General features: G+C 40.5%; 1 protein-coding gene across 2 annotated transcripts in view; it reads right to left on the reverse strand.

Annotated features, from left to right (window-relative positions):
• Positions 1-585: 585 nt before the first annotated feature.
• Spag6 (sperm associated antigen 6) overlaps positions 586-20,558 on the reverse strand; it is a 53,796-nt gene continuing 33,823 nt past the window's right edge. For both annotated transcript variants that reach the window (XM_057787853.1, XM_057787852.1), the window contains 6 exons: positions 20,075-20,248; positions 18,750-18,902; positions 16,150-16,341; positions 11,448-11,564; positions 8,785-8,930; positions 586-1,488 (listed from right to left, as the gene is read on the reverse strand). In XM_057787853.1, the coding sequence (XP_057643836.1) occupies positions 1,419-1,488; positions 8,785-8,930; positions 11,448-11,564; positions 16,150-16,341; positions 18,750-18,902; positions 20,075-20,248 (852 nt within the window). In that variant the 3' untranslated portion in view covers positions 586-1,418. The remainder of the gene's footprint in view (positions 1,489-8,784; positions 8,931-11,447; positions 11,565-16,149; positions 16,342-18,749; positions 18,903-20,074; positions 20,249-20,558) is intronic.

A 20,558-nucleotide genomic window follows, 5' to 3' on the forward strand; every position in this document is an offset into this window, starting at 1 on the left:
TTGTCCAATCAGGACCACGAGTTCAATCCCAGCATACCACCACAAACAGGACACCACCAGATGTTCCGGCGTGACAGCAGTGAAAAGGAGATGGGAAAGTGGTTGCGGTTATGAAGAAGTTTTTAAATCTGTTTGGTGGTAGAAAATAAGGAATATGGAGGTAAACCCAGAAAAATATCCCGTGTAAATGGGTACTTTCATTCTGAGGAAACTAAACAACACAGGAGTTTGAGAAGGAATCATGAAACCAGGTTTTTAGGACTGGACCCGCTGTAGCTTCGGGATTCTCTGGGATATCCTGTCCCTCTCTGTTCTTCGGGCCTCCGAGAAAGTGCTCTTCTGGGCTCCATCAGCTCCAGGCATGCACAGGATCCACAGACATACACAAACAAACACTCACACATATAATAAGATTAATTAAAAAGAGAAATGACCCATTAGGCCCCAAAACATAGGCATAACAACCAAGACTACTAAATCCAAGCACAAGTTCCTAAGGCCAGAACTGCATTGGCCAAGTAGGGAAAATTAAAAAAAAAAAAAAAAAAAAGCAAGGCTATTTTTAATTTTTTTTTTAATCTGCTGGGGCCCCATTACAGCTTCTTAAATAAAATACATTAAGCCTGAGTCTGCTGCTGTTCTGCTCAAATTAGACCTTAAATCCATGAATTTGAGGTGATTTCTGTGAACTCTGAAAATATGTGGGGAAAGGGAACCTGGGACAAGGGAATCCTGAAGACACATTTTCCCTTGAATGGGAATCATAAGACCTCTCAGAGACAACGGAGAGCTTGCCGTCAGAGTGCGCGAAAAGGAAGGAACACTTCGTGTAGGGTGAGGAGAAAAGAGTTTCACAATAATAAGCAAAGAGTAATAAACAAGAAGTTTTCCTGAATTCTTAGGAAACCGGGCGGGTGGCTAGCTGCAGAGCTGTTGCATTAATTCAGAGCACTAAGCAACCATGCATCGTACGAGTTCTGCATTTCTGTCACGACTCCCGTCTTCCCATACTTCCCTCCTTATTTTCTGTGTAACTGCCAAGGTCCGTCTTCCTTAGCCACCCCCGTGGGGAAATAACTAAGGGTTTTCAAACAGCGCATCTCATTTCTATCTAGTCGTAAGGATGTGCATGTGTTGTATTGTGTTTATGTGTTTTGTAGAAAAGTAAATACCTTAAGACCCATCATTGCCTTTTATGCGTATCGTCCTTTATGCATGTCTCTACACATGTAAATGATTATAATTAGTCTTCCACACATTGCGGCTAATAATTTATAAAGGATTACAAAATATAGAAAATATTAAAGGTATTTCACATTGAACAAAACTAAGATGCGCTAGTTCAAACATTTCAGAAAGATCTTTAACAGTTGTTATGCAGACTCTCCTGTGAATCTGAGTTTACAGATAAACGTTGTTCAGTTAGTGAACGGCTGATAGCTGTCCACCCTCTGCAGAAGTGTATCTGCGTATCCAGGAGAATAGTACCTGAAAAAGAAAATCTGCTATCAGACATATGGAAATTTTTCATACAGTAGGCACAAAATGGTCTACATAAAGAACTTATTGAAATAACTTTTGGGGCTGGTGAGGTGGCTCAACCAATAAGGGCACTTGTTGAGTTCATCCCTGGAGCCCACATAGTAGAAAGAGAGAACCAACAGTACAGGTCTGACCTTCACAAGCATGTATTGTGCACATATGTGTGCACACAAAAACACATGGAAAATGTTTTGAAATAGATAATCATGGGTGAAACTTCACATACGTTCCTGTGATGCTTATACATAATGTTAGAGCATGAGAAGAAAGAGAATCCTCCTCATAATGTTGTACTAGATACTAAAACACTTCAGAAATGCATCATATTGTAAGGAGATATTGTCCAAGCACATTCCTTCAATCCAGCGGTAATATTTCAGAGACTTCCTTCTTACCATACCAAGTGAGTGAGGGTACTTCAGGATAATAGCTAATAAGTGTCTCCTGTACATTAGACCATACAGCCTATGATTGCTAATCAGTTTCTGAATTCCAATTACCTTAGAAATTATGTCTTAAAATACAGCTTGATCAGAACCAGACATAATTCATTTTGAAAACAATTGAAAAATGATTTATAAATACCCATTTTATATAAAATAGAAATTTAACCATCTTCATTGGTTCTGGGACATATATAGTACAATACATTTACATTTCTAGACTTCTAAATTGAGTATCATAAAATATTTAGTATTAAGTATTAAATATATGAATAGTGTATATAAACAGTGATATAATATGGGAAGTTTTCATTTACATAAAAAAGCTAAATAAAACCTAGTAGGTATTCTAATGTAGAAATGGATTTAAAAACCTAGGAAACTATAACTTAAAATTGTCCAAAATATTAATTCAAAGTGATTAAGCCTCTTAGTCTAAATTATATTTTCTATAGATAAAAGTTAATGTTGGGGCCTTGTCCTTTTTAGTTGTCTTTAAGCCTACTCAGAATTTAGTTTGGGAGCTGGAAAGATGGCTCAGTGGTTCAAAACACTTGCTGCTCTTCCAGAGTGTCTGGGTTCAGTGCCCAGTGTGACCCCAGTTCCAGGGCATGGGCCCCTTCTGCTCCCAAGAGCACCAGGCACACACACAGACAAAATACCAATACACGAAAAATAAAAATAAGTCTTTTAAAAATTGTAAATGCTTCCACAATGTATCAAGTTAAGGTGGACAAAACAGAGGTATATTTTAATAGTGTCTTTGTCCACAATTAAAGTCATACAGAACACACACTACCTAAGAAGCTCTTTTAAAGAATGTTCTTCCTCCTGCACTCATATACATATAAACAGAATTTAAGACTAAAAATAAGACAAAATTTTAGCTGGGCGTGGTAGCTCACACCTTTACTCCTACCAGGAGGTAATTACAGGTGGATCTCTGTGAATTTGAGACCAGCCTAGTCTACATAGAAAGTTCCAGATCAGCCAAGACTACATATTAAGACCTTGATTCTGTCTCAAAAAAAAAAAAAAAAAAAAAAAAAGTCATCAAAAGATGAAAAAGGCCACCTAATCTAGAAAAAAATCCATTTGAAACTGGGTTTCTTAGTCTGGCATTGAAGAACTGTCCATTGTCTCCCTCCCTGAGTCTGAGTTAGTGCAGATGTTAAGGCTGGTCCTGCTTTCACTGGCACTTCATAAAGTGTCTGCACCAGACAGGTGGCTTTTATAGAAATGTTAGGAGGCAGGGCTTTAAAATCTTTAAAATGGCAGGGCGGTGGTGGCGCACGCCTTTAATCCCAGCACTCGGGAGGCAGAGGCAGGCGGATCTCTGTGAGTTCGAAACCACCCTGGTCTACAAGAGCTAATTCCAGGACAGGCTCCAAAACCACAAAGAAACCCTGTCTCGAAAAACCAAAATAAAATAAAATAAAATAAAATAAGAAAAATAAAAAAAATAAAATCTTTAAAATGTGCATTAAAATGATAAGCACTAGTCTGAAGAACACTAGAAATATGGCTACTGTGTTTAAGAAACTGAATTTTTAAAATTTAACTTCAGAACTGACAACTCAACTATAGGAAAACACAAAAAAATGAGTTTGGAATCATTTGTGAGTCTTCTTTCTCCAATGTAAGTTTTATATGATCTGAATTTAATCTAAATCTTTCCAATGAGGTTTACTACCTGAATTAAGATATGCTAGAAGTGACAAAATATACAAATGCAAAATAACTTACTAATTTTATATTGATTACAAGTTGAAATTATATGGTTTAGATATTTGGGTTGTTTTTTAAAAAATCATCAAAATTTATTTACCATTTCATTTTACTTTCTTAAATGTGACTACCAGAAACTAGAAATTATACATGGCTCTTACTATATTTTTACCGGACATTGTTATGTTGAGAGTCTCACCATATCAGTTAGGATATGCCGATCATTCATTTTTGTTGTTGTTGTTTGTTTGTTTGTTTGTTTATTTATTAAAGATTTCTGCCTCCTCCCCATCACCGCCTCCCATTTCCCTCCCCCTCCCCCGATCAAGTCCCCCTCCCTCGTCAGCCCAAAGATAAATCAGGGTTCCCTGCCCTGTGCGAAGACCAAGGACCACCCACCTCCATCCAGGTCTAGTAAGGTGAGCATCCAAACTGCCTAGGCTCCCACAAAGTACGTGCAGTAGGATCAAAAATCCATTGCCATTGTTCTTGAGTTCTCAGTAGTCCTCATTGTCCGCTATGTTCAGTGAGTCCGGTTTTATCCCATGCTTTTTCAGACCCGGGCCAGCTGACCTTGGTGAGTTCCCAATAGAACATCCCCATTGTATCAGTGTGTGGGTGCACCCCTCGCGGTCCTGAGTTCCTTGCTCGTGTTCTCTCTCCTTCTGCTCCTGATTTGGACCTTGAGATTTCAGTCCGGTGCTCCAATGTGGGTCTCTGTCTCTGTCTCCTTTCATCGCCTGATGAAGGTTAATATTCAGGAGGATGCTTATATGTTTTTCTTTGGGTTCACCTTCTTATTTAGCTTCTCTAGGATCATGAATTAAAGGTTCAATGTCCTTTATTTATGGCTAGAAACCAAATATGAGTGAGTACATCCCATGTTCCTCTTTTGGGGTCTGGCTTACCTCACTCAGGATAGTGTTTTCTATTTCCATCCATTTGTATTATGCCGATCATTCTTGAGGCTTTGCTAGATTCATTTCCAAGCTTACTATCATTGCCATATTTCCTTCCCCGAAGACCTCCGAGACTTCACTGTCCCGTGGACTCCCCGTCAAGAAAACCTGCTCAAACATACCCACACTCCTTCACCAGCAGAGCGGGGGCAGCATTGCCCCCTTCCCATGACTACATACTGACCTTGCAAGTGTCTCAAAATAAGCAGATCAAGTTACGTATTTCCTGTGAGAAAGCCTCATCCCAGCTACTATGATGCTAAGGATTCAAAAGCAGCTTCCTATTAGGAAAAACTATATAATTCCAACTCAGCAATGAAAGGCATTTTAAATATGCCAGAATAACTTTATTTTATATTTGCTTGCTAGGTGTTTATCATCAAAACAAATAGCAAAAATAAGGAACAAAACACTACTATATATTATCTGTAATATGATTATAAAATTAAATTTTATTTGCCTAATAAATCTACTTAATCTCAAGAGAAAAAAATGAGACTAGAGATACTCCAAAAGGGACAATAAGAAATATTGACTGGATTGAAGTCTTACTAACACAAGCCCTTTGACAATCATGTCATTTAATTCTAATGTTATGAGATATAGGTAATAATATTTACAAATACAGAAATTCTAGTTTAAAGAATTTAAATAATTGTCTTTAAGATCACACAGTAAATAATTAGAACTGAGATAGACACCTAGATCTGTCCAGACACATGACCTGAGTTATCATCAAAGAGCCATAGAAAAAACCAGTGAGAAATTCCTTCGTTCCTTCTAGCTATCAGTCACTGCTCCTCTAACCTAGCTCGGGTGGCCTTTAATCCCAGGTAAGCCAATCAACCTTTCTGCAGACCACTCTGGTGTTGGCCTTGGGCTTGGCTCTGGTGCTCCACTGGTAAATTGCTGGAACTGTCCCCACAACACATGTGCCCCAAGGCTCCTGTCCTGAGAGTGGGCAGAGATCCAGAAGGCGAGATCAGAGCGTGCCCTGCGGTCAGGGAGTGGAGCAGACCTAGAGCACAGGTCCTTCGAGAGCCTGTCCAGATCGCTTTCCTCCTACAACACCCACTTGTGCTAGAAATTAAAATTAAAATTGGGAGGAACTATGAAATGACTATCAGGCTGATGTTGTCATAAAAATAATTAGTCCCAAAACAGCTGTCACAAACTGAGTTTTGAGAAATAGGTTACCTGTAAAAACGAAACCATTTTGAAATTATATTTGTCAATTTTCACAGTACTTTAAAGATGTTCGTTAAAATGATTTTAGAGCACCTAATGCTTTTTTAAAAACCAGAAAACTGAAAAGTTTGGCTAGCCAAAATCCTCATGAAAATTAGATGGTTTTTAAAATGAAATTTCAGCTAGGCATGGTAGTGCACGCCTTTAATTCCATTTCTACAACAGAGGCAGGTGGATCTCTGTGAGCTTAAGGCCAGTTTGATCTACAGAGTCAGTTTCAGGAAAGCCAGGGCTACTCAGAGGAATCCTGTCTAATAATAATAATAATAATAATAATAATAATAATAATAATAATAGGAATATCAAAGCATAGAATTTAAGGATTTAAATTTTTAAGTATTTTGATAAAGCACCAGATTAAATTCTATTATGACAGGTTTTTTGATTTCCACTATTTCTTAATTAAACTGTACCTAGAAAGGGAAAAAGAATAAATTTTCTTCAAAAAAAGTACCTTATCATTGGTTGATCAACAGATCCTTCTGTTCTAGAGATCTTTAGTTTCCCTTTTGTTTTCTCCATTTTTAGTTTATTTTGTTTCTTAAAACACTGTATTGAAAGTTATATTAAGCATATATAAAATATTCTTACATAAAATGCGCAGTATTCTTTCCTGAGTATACATACATCCATATACAAAAACAGATTTTACTAATAAACTATTTTCAGAATTACTTCATTGGGGGGTTGGGGGTTGTTGTTGTTTTGTTTTGTCTTGTCTTGTCGTTTGTTTTGGTTTGGTTTTTCAAGACAGGGTTTCTCTGTGTAGCAATCCTAGTTGTCCTGGAACTCACTTTGTAGACCAGGCTGGCCTCGAACTCACTGAAATCCACCTGTTTCTGCCTCCCAGGTGTTGAGATTAAAGGCGCATGCCAACACCGCCTGGCTCATTTTGTGGTTTTACAAGTATTTTGATATTTAGCTTTTTATTATTTATTTGTGTATTTTATATATGCTATGGCATACTACTACTTTGATATCATATACTAATATATTAATAGTTTCAAAACAGGCTTATTGGAATTATTTCAAGCTCCCATCAGCCTCTCAAGAGCGCATGACTTGCACTTAACCACTGGGAAGTCTCTCCAGTGCAGCTTTGTTCTCAGCAGCATCTCAGGTGCTCCAGGGGATCCATTTGGGGGCACCTGCACTCATGAACACACACATACATACTCATAAACACACACAGAGGGAAATGTAGTTGTAACTTTTTAAAGAGTTCAGGCCAGGCATGGTAGCACACACCTTTAATCCCAGCACTTGGGAGGCAGAGGCAGGCGGATCTGTGAGAACCGCAGCCAGCCTCATCTACACAGTGAGCTTTAAACCAGCCAGGGCTACATAGCAAGACTCTCTCTCTCTCTCTTGGGGTGGGGGGGAAGAAAAGCACATGAAAGTTGAGTAAAAGAATAATTTAATCTTACCTTGTGCTCTTAAACTCAATGTTACTATGTTTTTAAAACCGTTAGTATAGCTGGCATTGTGGTGCATGCCTTTAATTTCAACACTCAGGAGGCAGAGGCAGGAGGATCTTTGAGATTGAGGCCAGCCTGGTCTACAAATCAACTTCCAAGACAGCCAGGACTACACAGAGAAACTCTGTTTCAAAAAACAAAACATTAAGTTTTAAGTAGTAAGAATAGGTGGAAGGTATAATTTATATATGTTACAGCCTTGGGTTGTTGAGGAGGGAGTTTGAATTTTATTTGTGGAGAAAATACAAGTAGATCTGTACTCTATGGGCTCCGTGTTGTTCTTGAAGGCTCTATAGAGAGATTTCATTTGTATCTTAATACATAAAGCTGGCCTGCAGTTCAGAGAGTAAAACAGCTGCCTGATGTGCCATGCAGACCAGTGATGGCGCACACTTTTAATCCCAGAAGCCACACTAGTTTACCGTAGAAACTGAGCTGTAGTGGGGCACGTCTTTAATCTCGGCATCTTATATTGATGGGAGGAGACATCTTACAGACACAATCTCATTCTGAGATTCCTGGAGGCAGGATCACCATTTTGGACTGAGATAGAGGTAAGAGCCAGTGGCTGTCTTTTTTGCTTTTCTGACCTTCAGGTTGAATCCCAATTTCTGCCTCTGGGTTTTTATTAATTGTGCTTTAGATTATCCTATCCTTTTCCTGGCAAATTTGCTTTTTTTTTTTTAATTTATTATTTATTTATTTATTTATTTTAGGGATTAACCATATAGTTTTCCTCTAGGTTTACAAGACCTGAGACTTAGGTTTAATGCTCTAAAAATAGACATCATTTTGAGAAATATTAATCTAGATTGGAGGTGTAGCTCAGCGGCACAGGGCCTGAAAGTAGGTTCATGTTGAGGCTGGCTTGGTAGGTAAGTCTCCTGTAATCTCAGCACTCGGGAGGCTAAGAGGGGAAGATTAAGGAATTCAAGGCAAAGTCCAATCTAGACAGTAAGATCCTCTCAAACAACAAAAATAAACAGTCGCTTCCTCCTTGTCTTCCTAACCCTGTTCTTCTTAGTGTGTGTGTGTGGGGGGGGGGGGTGAGGCATGTATGCACATGTGCGTGAATATAAGTGCAGCACTTACCACCTTGTTTTTGGAGACAACATCGCACACTGAACCTGAATCTCATCGACATCAACTTAGCTGGTTAGTGTGAGCTTCCAGGTTCCACCTGTGTCTGCTCCCAGTGCTTAGGACATGTGTGTGCCGCATAGGTTCTACGCGGTGTAGGATCCTAACTCAGGCCTCTTGCTTGCATAGCAAGCACTTCTCTCCAGCCCCCCAAATCTACATTTTGGCATCCATATAAAAGTTATATTTGAAAACAAAGAACAAAAGTTATGTAATATTGAACTGCTTAAAGTCCACTTCCCTCACCTTACTATCTCCTCTGGGTAGCAGTTGTTAATATTGTTGATGTATTCCTGGAGGAGAGACCCAGGTTCCGCCTTTATCTCTTGGATCTTCTTAAGTCCACCGCTCGTTACAAAAAGCCGGCGGGCTTTGCTGTCATGAGGCAGCACCTGAGAAAGAGAAACAGATAAAAACATCATCTTTACTTTTCCAAGTTAGGTTGTTTATCTTTAAAAGCAATATTATATCAGAAATAATGTAGAAGAGAATTTATGTTTAGTACATCACCTATAAAATAAAGGGCTGGAAGTGAAATGCATTCTTTTCAAATTACTTTAACCTCTATGTTATTGGACAGAATAAAGCAATGAAATGAGCAAAGCTGGCGGATCCACTCACACCGAAAGCATGAATCTGAGGTCTCAGCTACCGAAAACAGTAAAGCCAAGCTCCTTAGCAAGGCAGGGGGTCCTCTGCCATCATCTCTTAAATGCATCTCCAGAACATCAGAGTGTGCATGCTATGTCACCAGCTGTATTTCCCAATGGGGAAACGTCCCCTTGCTGCTTAACTCTCTCTCGTTCTTTAATACTCGCCTCCCATTTTACTTCCTTTAAGGAAATGCAGGTTGGGTATGGTGGCATACACCTGTCTCAGCAGGCAAAGTCCAGAGGATCATGAACTGGGCAGATTATGAACTGGAGGTCAACCTAGGCTGTACAATGATATCCTGTCTTAGAAGAACTAAGGTAGTTCAGTGATAAGAATATTTGACAAGCATGCACCCGTCCCTGGGTTTGATCCCCAGCACTGGAGACAGAGATGGGAGATAAAAGGAAGAGGGGAAGGGAGAGGAAGGAGGTGGAGAAATGGCCTGGTTTACAATGCTCTAAAACTGACTATCCAGCTGAGTTTGTCTTCTTCCACTAACTGGGGAAAATTTAGCTGGCTTTAAACATGTGAATGTTTGCTTGTTTGTTTGTTTGCTTATTATTGTGGGTGGGCACCTATGTCACAACATGCCTGTGCACCTCAGAGAACAACCCCGTAGAGTTGCTTCTCTCTTTCCGCCTTCACACAGGCTCCAGGGATTGAACTCAGGTCAAGCCTAGCTGGCAAATGCGGGTACTTGCTCACCAGCCCCAATGTGGGGTGCTGTTTTAACGTCTATCAATTTGTGCTGTGGGGGTGCTCATGCCACAGCACACTCGTGGAAGTCAGAAAATGACTCTTTCCGTTCACCAGGTGGGCTCCGGACTACACTCAGATCGTCAGGTCTGGCGGAAGCACCTTTTGCCTGCTGAGCCAAGACACTGGGCCCAAATGTCCTGTTTCTTAAAAACAGAATTTTGTTTGGTTTGTTTTCATTTTTTAGTATTTTTAAGTACCTTAGCTTGATCTAAGCTCTGACCATACACCATCTCACAGCCTCTACAACAGGATCTGGAGTAAGCACTCCTGCTCCTGTCCTCCATGTGATAATCTCCAGTTTAGAGAGGTCAGAGCTCTCCTTGGGGGGTAGAGCTATAACCGGGGACATGATTCAGTGGCAGAGCCAGCTGCTGTGTGTGGCCTTCGGTGCCGTGCCCAGCTCCGAACACAAACCAAAAGAAGTAAAGAGACAGAACTGAGCCTAAACACATAAACACTCTGGTGCATGTCTTATGCAAATGACATTTTCTTTCTTTCTTGTTTGTTTGTTTTGTTTGCTTGCTGTTTATTTTTGAGGTGGGTCTTACTTTATACCCCTGGCTGGTCTGGAAATCTCTGTACAGATCAGGCTGGCATCAAATTCCAGACAACCTCCTGCCTCTGCCTCAACCTACATGGTAATAATTACTTTTTAATGTGTATGGTGTTTGGTCTGTATTTAATTCTGTGAACCACGTGCATGTGAAGACCAGAAGAAGCCATAGATCCTCTGATAATTGAGTTAGAGACACTTAGGAGTTGCTGTGTGGGTGCTGGGAATTGAAGCCAAGTCCTCTGGAAGAGTAGTCAGTATTCTTAATAACTGAGTCTTCTCTCCAGCCCCTGCAGACCCTATATTTTAATCCCAATATGCTGAGTTCAGTTTCACCAGTTCCCAACAGCTGAGGGGCACCGTCCTGACCGTCAATGGCCATAACACAGTCATTCTCTTCGGTCCTTGCTGTCAGAGTCTGCCTTGGTGGCTGTGCACTTCTGCAGCTTGACCTTTCTAGACTGCTATCAGTCTGCAATGATCTATGAAATATGACAGTTACATTTGTTTACATTGTTCATCAGAAGTCGCTGTGCACCAAATGACTGAGTTTCAAAGCACGTACAGAGTTGCAAAGACCTTCCTCTTTCTCGTTCTGAAGCTGTTTGCTATGTTCCTAGACTAAAAGTGAGACTAAAGGACACAGGAAATTACTAAAAGGTAAGTTTCAGCAGAAATCATCTATATTATACGGCGTTGGCATAATGCCGCCTTTTTATACTGTTTAAGAAGACACCACAGAGCTTGAGAACTACATGAAGAAGGATGGAGAATTTCATTTCTCTGTGAGTTTTAGTAACCTATGTTACCTGTGTCAATTGAGATTGAGGAGAGTTGAGACCTAAATAGTAAAACCTAGGCCAAATTTTACAGAAGCAGAAAAACAATTTCACAAATCATCTCATTTTCTTCCCCGTTTCCAGGCTATGACAGCATCTCTTACCTTGCTGAACTGTCCGGCCACATACTTCAGGATATTGGGAGGTGCATCGTAGAGAAACGGCTCGAGAGCTGGGAGGTGGGTGCATTTCTGTATGATATTCTTTATGGCCCTTTTACTCTATTGAAATACAAAGCAGAATGCATACAAAGCTTGGCAATTCATGTCTCATATTCCTGAATTTCAAAAATTAAATCAGTTTCTTGCAGTTGATTCATTTGTAAAGAATTTTCTGAAGAACTTCACAGCTGAGCCATCTCCCCAGCCCTGTAGATCCTGTGTTTTAAGTCAGATATGCAGGGTACAGCTTCCCAAGTTCCCAACAGCTGAGGAACTGTTGGGACTGGCTTTGTTGTCACTTTTATCAGTTGTCTTATGTTAAACTTGAAACCATGCAGTGAGTCGCTGAGCTCTTAAATACATATCACAACCCGTCAAAATGGTATTGTATTCAGCAGAACTGTTATAATCTTTGTGCTATCAATGAGTGATCTCTTGAATTTTAGGTTTTCTTTAGAGATCCAGACTAAGAAGTCTTACACATCCTCATCTCCTGACACATTTGAACAAAACCCTTGCTACATCTGTTAAACAGTAGTGTGGATTAGGAATAAACCCCCAGCTTCTAACACACCTGATTATACCGTTCCTTTGTAAACCATCTTAAGACCATGATGACCTTAGCAGACCAAGAAATTTAACTTAACTGCCATTGCTGACAAGGTTAAAATAGCTGTAATAGCACAAATTATATCAATTGCACCTCACCAACAACCCTACCCTAACTCTGATCATTCAAGTTGATGATGTACAATCAAGTCATTAGTCAAGAGTTCTAAAAAGCAATCTAATGACCTCAGAAGCTCATGGAACTTTCTATTCTCAATCTGAAAGATTATACACTTAGTTTATAACTATTATCTTAGATAGGAATAGGTATTATGATAATCATCAACATAATAATAATATTATTAATAATAATTTCATGTCTAGCATGAAAGAAACATTAGTTATTAAGGTTTTGCTTACTTGTCTAATCTGAGCTGTAATAATCAACAGACAAAGGACCCAGTTTAAGAATGAGCAGGGCTGGAGATGCAGCTCAGTGGCAGAGGCTTGCCTAAACATGTGCAAGGCCCTGAGATTGATGCCCACCACTACAAAAAATATTTTAATAATAAAATGAATAAAGGGTCAAAGAATACACAGAAACAGCCAGAGCATATATGAAAATATTTTCAGCACTATGGGACATTAGGCAAATCAAAAGTACACTTTAGGATAGCTTCAGTAAAAAGAGAATTAAGGAGTAAAATTCATTCACAAGAATGTGCAAACTTGGAACCTCCTACACTGCTGGTGAAGGTAAGGCAGTGTGGTTGTGTAAGAAAATGGTCCAATAGCTCTCAAAATCTTAGAGCATTTCCAGTGGCCCAGTGATTTCACCTATAAAAACAAACCCAAAAGAAATGCAGACATGTGTCCAGCTGGAGACAGCTTCAGCTGGAAAAGGTGCCTGCTGCTCAAACCCAGCCCAGCAACCTGGATTTGATCCCTAGATGGAAGGAAAGAACCAACTCCAAAGAACTGGCCTCTGACCTCCACATTCAGCCATGGCACAGGGACGGGCAAACATGACCACACAGGGGAAATTCCAAGAGGCTGCTCGTTGGCACTCCCAGGTTAGAACCAATGAGCCAGTGCTTACAGAAGCTGACATGCCTTTGGGACAGAAAGAACCTTGAGGTGGCTTTATTCTTTGAAAGCTGCCACAGAGTAACAAGTGAGAAAGGCCACTCGCCAGTTTCTAATGCTTTTGGATACACATTTCTCACAGAGCTAGTGTTAAATGGGACAGATTTGATGGGCTTCACTCTATAACAGCCGCTATGTGCTCCAAGAGACCCCACAGAAGAACAAAAGAGAAGAAGCTCTTCAGATGAACTTCAAGTTTTGGGAAGGTTTTGTTGCCAGGGAGATTATTAAAGGTTTGTTTTTACATTTAATGCCTAGTGTATTTATAAATACCGTATCAACAGAAACTTCATTTCTATTAGTTAACTAACAAAACCTTCTTTGATAAAACAAAATAAAGATATCTTGCTATGGGAGCTCCTTCCACTCCTTCTGCCAATAGCTCTCTTAAAGAGAGAGCACAACTTTTAATGTAATGGTTTTACTACATGAATATTTATACAATATAATGTCACAGTAGCTCATTTAAAACAATTATGGCCCGGGGAGATAGCTTAGTGATTGAGGGCTTACATCCTGACATGTCCAAGCTCTGGGCTTAATCCCCAGCACCACTTACAAGTATACAAAGAGTATATAGGGCTACCCAAGGACTACCTTGCCAGGGTTTCTTGAGCTACCCTTACTGGTGATTACATTCACCTGAACAGATCTAAACTGCATATGGAGCTGGGATTTCTCACCCGAAAGTCAAAGAATCAGACACTCCTTTAACTGGAGAAGCCCGGGAAGAGCCCTGTTTATCTCTGTCAGTCAGCTATTGCTAACTTGTTACATTACCTCAGTGCTATGGTCACATGAGGAGAGCCCTAAAGCTATGTAAACTGTTGCTTTTTGGGTTGGATTTTGGGAGGGTTGTGGTAGTTTGATGTAACTGGCCCCCAAAAGCTCACAGGGAGTAGCTATTAGGAGGTGTGGCTTTGTTGAAGTAGGTATGGCCTTGTGGGAGAAAGTGTGTCACTGTGGAGGTGGGCTTTGAGGTCTCTTTTGCTTAAGTCATGCCCAATATCTCAGTCCACTTCCTGTTGCCTTCAAATCAAGATGTAGAACTCTCAGCTCCATCTCCAGAACCATGTCTGCCAGCATGACACCTTGTCCTGTCATGATGATAATGGACTAAACCTCTGAACTGTAGGTCACACAATTAAATGGTTTCCTTTATAAGAGTTCAGTGGTCATGGTGTCTCTTCACAGCAATAGAAACTCTAACTAAAATAGGGTTTGTTTTGTTTGGTTTGGGGGTTTTGTTTGTTTGTTTGGTTGATTTTTTTTTTCCTAAGACAGTTTCTCTGTGTAGCCCTGGCTGTCCTGGAACTTACTATGTAGACCAATGTAGCCTTGAACTCAAAAAAATATCACTGCCTGTGCCTCCTGAGTGCTGGGATAAAATCATAAACCACTAAGCCCAGCTGTAAGACGTTAATTTGGTTTTGTTGTTGTTGTTTTGTTTTTGTTTTTCGAGACAGGTTTTTTTCTGTGTAACAGTCCTGACTGTCCTGGAGCTCACTTTGTAGACCAGGTTGGTCTCAAACTCACAGAGATCCACTGCCTCTGCCTCCCAGGTGCTGGGATTAAAGGCGTGCACAGCCATCGCCTGGCATAAACCATTATTTTGATCTGGAAAATCTTACTACTAAGAAAAATCTTACTCTTGGAAATCAGTTTGTAGAAACTTAGCATGTAATAACAGATAAAGACCCTCACGTCCATGAAGTTTGGGGACTTCCTACCTTGTCACCCAAGTTACAATCAGTGAATATGTTTCACTATTCATTCATTTACCATCTTATTAAATTTGTATGCACTTTACTATTAATTTTATTTGGGGTTTTAATTACATTTGTTTATTTATTTTCTGTGGAATGTGAGTTGTGCCTGCAGCAAGTGTATAGGGCTCAGTGGATAACGTGGCCAAGTCAGTCTGCTCTGCCATGTGAGTCCCGGGGATTAAAGTCAGGTCATGAGGGTTCACGGTGACCGCCTTTACTCACTGAGCCATCGGCTGCCATGTTTACTTTGTTCTGAATTACTGTCTTTGCGGTAAACTTCCCCCATCAGCTCAAAGACCTTCATACTTTCCTAATATGTATCTATAAAATAGCCTTTCTTTAAAATTATTAAATAGTCCGTCCCACTTTCTGTGCGTGTTCCATGAATCACCCTGACAGTCAGTAATAATTTTCTTAGAAATTTGCCTTTTAAAAATGCACGATTCAGGGGCTGGAGAGATGGCTCAGAAGTTAAGAGCATTGCCTGCTCTTCTTCCAAAGGTCCTGAGTTCAATTCCCAGCAGCCACATGGTGGCTCATAGCCATCTGTAATGGGGTCTGGTGCCCTCTTCTGGCCTGTAGGCATACACACAGACAGAATATTGTATACATAATAAATAAATAAATATCTAAAAAACCTTAAAAAATGCGCGATTCAAAAATTTTAATTTAGTGAATCTTATACACATTTTTAAAAGAAACGAGACAAAGAATTAAAAAATCAGACATCCTTGAAGTTAGGAGAAGCAAATTTATAGCTTCAAGAATATTCCCTCACTGGTTATATCTTTGAAAAGCAACTTAAATTATTTTTGACTTTGTTTCTTAAAGCAAAAGAGATAAAGTACTCTCCAGAGAATCTAAATTCAAAAATTCTGTTATTATTCCATTCCTATTTCACAGAAAATGTCAACAGCAATAAAGAGTGCAAAAACTTGACATTCAAGTTTACAACCAAGTTTTTATCTGTACAAAAGTTTCTTGAAAATTTATCCCTAACTGTGGAGATGAGGGGAACCGGTTTTCAAAGACAGGTTACTCATTCTTCTGACAGATTTGCATTTCCTGACTCAGAAAAGCAACACAGTCCACCAGAAAAATCAAAATATTTAAACCACAGATTTTAAAGACTAAGTTGGCGTCTATGCAATCGCCCCAAACCTGTTCAGAGCCACACTCACTTTGACCTGCAGGTCCTCGGAGCTCTCTACGGACATGTACAAAGCCAGCAGCACTGGCAACACATTGGTGATAGCAACGGCCCGCGCATGCTCCGGAGTGTGTCTCCCAACCTGCCCTAGAGCCCAGGCAGCCGCAGCTTTAATGTGATCTTCAGGTTCCTCTGACAGGCAGGCTGACAGCTGGGGCACACCCTGCAGGGGATCAAGAGAGCAAGAATTCTAAATCTAGAGCGGGATTAAAGAGTTCTCCGTGTCTCTCTGGCATTAGAAGAAATCATTTCGGCCTTGATCTCTCACTTTTTTTTTTCTCCTAAATGGTTCAATAAATGTGCACATCACAAGGGCAGTCATTTCTTAAGTCAATAAAATGACTAGAACTAAGTTGCCTTAATTACCTGTAACAATCCAAATTAAATAAGAATGTCTCTACTAGCTTCTACCCCCCAAACAGAGGGACATTTAAGCAAACAACAGAGATGCCTCAGACCAGGCAAGACCAGATTCCATGGTGACAAACTTAAAATTTATTTTCCTTCATTTAAAAAGTTAAGACTGAGGATAGCCTCAGCAACATACGCACTCCAACTATAGTAATCTAGAATAAAATAACTACAACAAACTAAGACTCAAATGAGTATGAGCAAGAATCCACTCTAAGTGCCTTTTACATGGAACACCCCACTAATATCTTTCCTGAAGTACACACACTTTTCCAGTAGTCTTGGCCATTTATAGCGCAGTTCTGTTCCCTTCACCGGCTGGCCAGGACCAGGTCACTTTGGTTACATAGGTGCAAATGTGTACATTTTTCACTTTAGACTCTAATTTTGGTTAAGCAATAAAAAGACCATCAAAAGACCTCAAAAAATCAGTTTATAGACCTAAAGAAGAATCAAATAAACATCAAATTTTAATTCCAGATTTTGTAGAGGCATAATTGTAACTAGTTTGAGATAATAGTAATTATTTCAAATTTAGTACTGCAAGAACCGGGATCACATGTTGATGCTGTGTGGCAAAGGCCAAGACCATCACATGTGCCTTCCCCGTGGCCTTTTAATCTGCTTTTCCTTATCTTTTTTCTTTCTTTTTGCCCCTTTTTAATTAGTTTGGTGAAATTTACCATGCTTCCTTATCTGTCCCCTTCAAAGTACAAAAATGGTGTGTCCAAAATACAAAAAGTCAGACCTGCGAAGGATGGAGTAACCTTGTAAAGACACAAGCTAGAGGGAGTGGGGATTGGAAAGAGGAAGAGCAGACGGCCCTCGTAGCCTGTCCCATGCTCCCTATTATTGGCCCCAACAACTGTGAATACTCAGATGAGACCCGGAGCATAAATGTGCCACAAATGGTAGACATTATTAACTGGTTCCTGAAGCACTTCAGAGGACAAGGAGAAAATGCCTCACTGCTGTGTGGCTTGCATCAGACACTGGGAGAGACTGGCAGCAGTGCTCCGCCAAAGAAGGGGACAGTGTCCCGGCCAGACTCTAAAGGATGTAGAGGATGCTCAGGCAACTGCCGCTGCCCTGCATCATTCTGATGGGGTAGCTTCCTGACAAAGGAGCCAAGGATCAGAACCCAGACACAGACATCCCTAACGACCCCTCCCAAAGCACCGGGATTGCCAAAGAAGGGGACAGTGTCCCGGCCAGACTCTAAAGGATGTAGAGGATGCTCAGGCAACTGCCGCTGCCCTGCATCATTCTGATGGGGTAGCTTCCTGACAAAGGAGCCAAGGATCAGAACCCAGACACAGACATCCCTAACGACCGGGATTGCCCCAGTCATTGCTGCAGTCTGGAGTGACAGAACAAAAGAAAGGAGGAGGAGAGCTCAGTACTGCAGAACATCGCTGTGGAACAGGCAGAAAATCGAGTTCTAGGGCTCCTTTGTATTCTGAGGATAAGCAAGGGAAGAAAGATTCCCATTTCTGTTTAACAAACAGCAGCAGGTTTTCTACGGCGATAAGAGCCCTACCCCCTAGAGGGCTGCCACACACAGTGTGAGTACATGGTCTTTGAAGGGCTCCTCAGGAAATCCATATCTATATACCAACATACTTTGTGAGCACCTACTATGGGCCAAGGCTGACTACAGGGTGGATTCATACAAAACTGTAATTGAGAACATGAAGCAACAAAAATATTGCTGTCTGCTGTGCCCTCTGTCTAAATGACTACGCCTGAAAGAGAGATAGCCAGCACCGTCTCCTTATCCAAATGCCAGGAGCAGGAGGAATACACAGGCTTTGTGAGGTGCATGGAAGTGATAAATGGGCAAATCACTTCATGATGTTTTTACTATAGTGTGCTTTTGCATGTGTGCACAAATAATCCTTCAAGATATGTGTATTATACATAAAAGACAGATTACAGTGATGCTCAAAAAAGTTGATATTAGATATGGAAAACTGTACATTTCCTGTAACTCACACCTTTTGTCAAAGATCCTCTTGGAAAACAAACCAATAAACACGGACATTAGCAGTAAAACAAGTGAACGCATTCACTGTGTCCAGTTACGTTTCCTATTTGGTGGCAGCCTATGGCTGTCTCAGACCGTCCTACCACAATGTTAGAAGTGAAGCAAGCACCAACCTTGGAGATGATCACGGCCATGGCCAGGTTCTCGGAGTGAGCAGCCACGTACCCGAGCATCATGATGCCGGGCAGCCGGATGTTCCCTCTGCAGGACTCCAGGCAGTCGATCACTGCAGCCACACCTCCTGCATTAACGATCAGCTGGGAAAGCTGAAAGAAAAGAAAAGGGCCCAGGCAGCACAAGATGGTCTTTAAATAGGATTTGGCCACACTTGATGTAGGACTTAAAAATACCTGGTAAAAATCGAAATGCCGTTCAAAGAGATTACTGCATTTATTGGAGAAATGTTCAAGTATCATAATCCTGCGACTTCAAATGTTCAAGTATAATAATCCTGTTATTTCAAATGCTCAGATATTCATAGTGGAAAGGTTTATTCTATGGTTTAAAAAAGTACATAACTTTATTCCTATTGTAATGAATTTCAAAATTCCTCACTTAGAAACTAGGCTGAGGGCTAACTCATAACTGGCTAGCTACAGAAGTGCCCAATCATGATGCCTTCGTTTAAAGATGAATCAATGCCCAAAGACACCAGACTTAACGTCTGACCTACTTTTACCTCACATACCAACAGTGATTACCAGCTGGGTGCACTTTGGTTCTTGAAAAATCTCAACTACAGAGAAGCGCTGGATAAAATAAAAACGAGGGCGTCAACATGGAATAAAGTGAAAATAGATTAGTCAAAATGGCACAGAAAAAGTCACCTCAACCTCAAAATCGACATGGGCTTGCTTTGCCTCTCTTTCTTTCACATCAAAATGCTCAGAGCAGAAAATCATATTACAGCAGCTAGCTATCAGAGAGTCACAGTAGGCCAGAGAGCCTCTGTGGTCTGTCCCAACCTACAGATGCAATATCGTTCTCAATGCTCCCAGCTGTCATAAAATGATAAGGATGACAGGGGTTCATAGTCCCCACAACCCAGAAATGGAAAGCTATCAGTGATTAGAAACTGACTTTCAGACTCGAATGTCATTAATACAATTCAGTGGTTCTCAAATGGAGGTGATTTTGCACCCTAGAGAATGTTTGACAATGTGTGGAGTCAGTTTTCATTGCCACTGCTGGGGGGCAGGGACAACAGTGATGCCATCAAGTGGGCAGAGCCCAGGAACACTGGTGAGCATCCGCCCTACCAAGTACAGACTGTCACATCATCCAAAACGTCTGCATGCTGAGGACAAGGAGCAATGACCCAGTCAGATGGCATGGAGCAAACCTCAGAACAAATAAAACAAATTGGGGTTTTATTTAAAAAATTGACACCAAGTATAACTGCTCCATGGAGACTGCTTTTTTGTTTTGCTTGCTTTACCTCGGGTGTGTGCTTAGCGATCTCTCTAATTAAAGTACAAGTATTTTTCTTCACATGTTCATCTTTGTCCTTCAGACAGGTGAGAACAACCGGGAAAATCTCCGCTTCAACAACCATCTCTGCTAGGTCCACCGAGTGCTTTGCAATGTGGCTGAGAGCTGAAAGGACCTGGTGCTGGTAAGCAGAAAAATAAGTAAAACACAACACTGTATAGAGTCCACCTCAGAGCTCAGTGTAACTTAAACAGCTTTATAATATCCATATTTTTTTATGAGGAAAAAAGAGCTACATAGGTATTTAGTGCAATCTAAGATTTCTGAGCACTGGGACTTTCACATATTGGTCACAAACTTAAATTTTTAGATTTCCCCATTAATTCTCTACAGAGTACTTTAAAACCTTTTACCAGTGATTAAAATGTAGGACTTTCACGTGTTAAAAAAAAATCACTTCTTAATTACACCGTACATAGGTTGCTAATTTA

The sequence above is a fragment of the Chionomys nivalis genome, chromosome 13 (genome assembly GCF_950005125.1).
Source record: "Chionomys nivalis chromosome 13, mChiNiv1.1, whole genome shotgun sequence".
Taxonomy (NCBI): Eukaryota; Metazoa; Chordata; class Mammalia; order Rodentia; family Cricetidae; genus Chionomys; species Chionomys nivalis.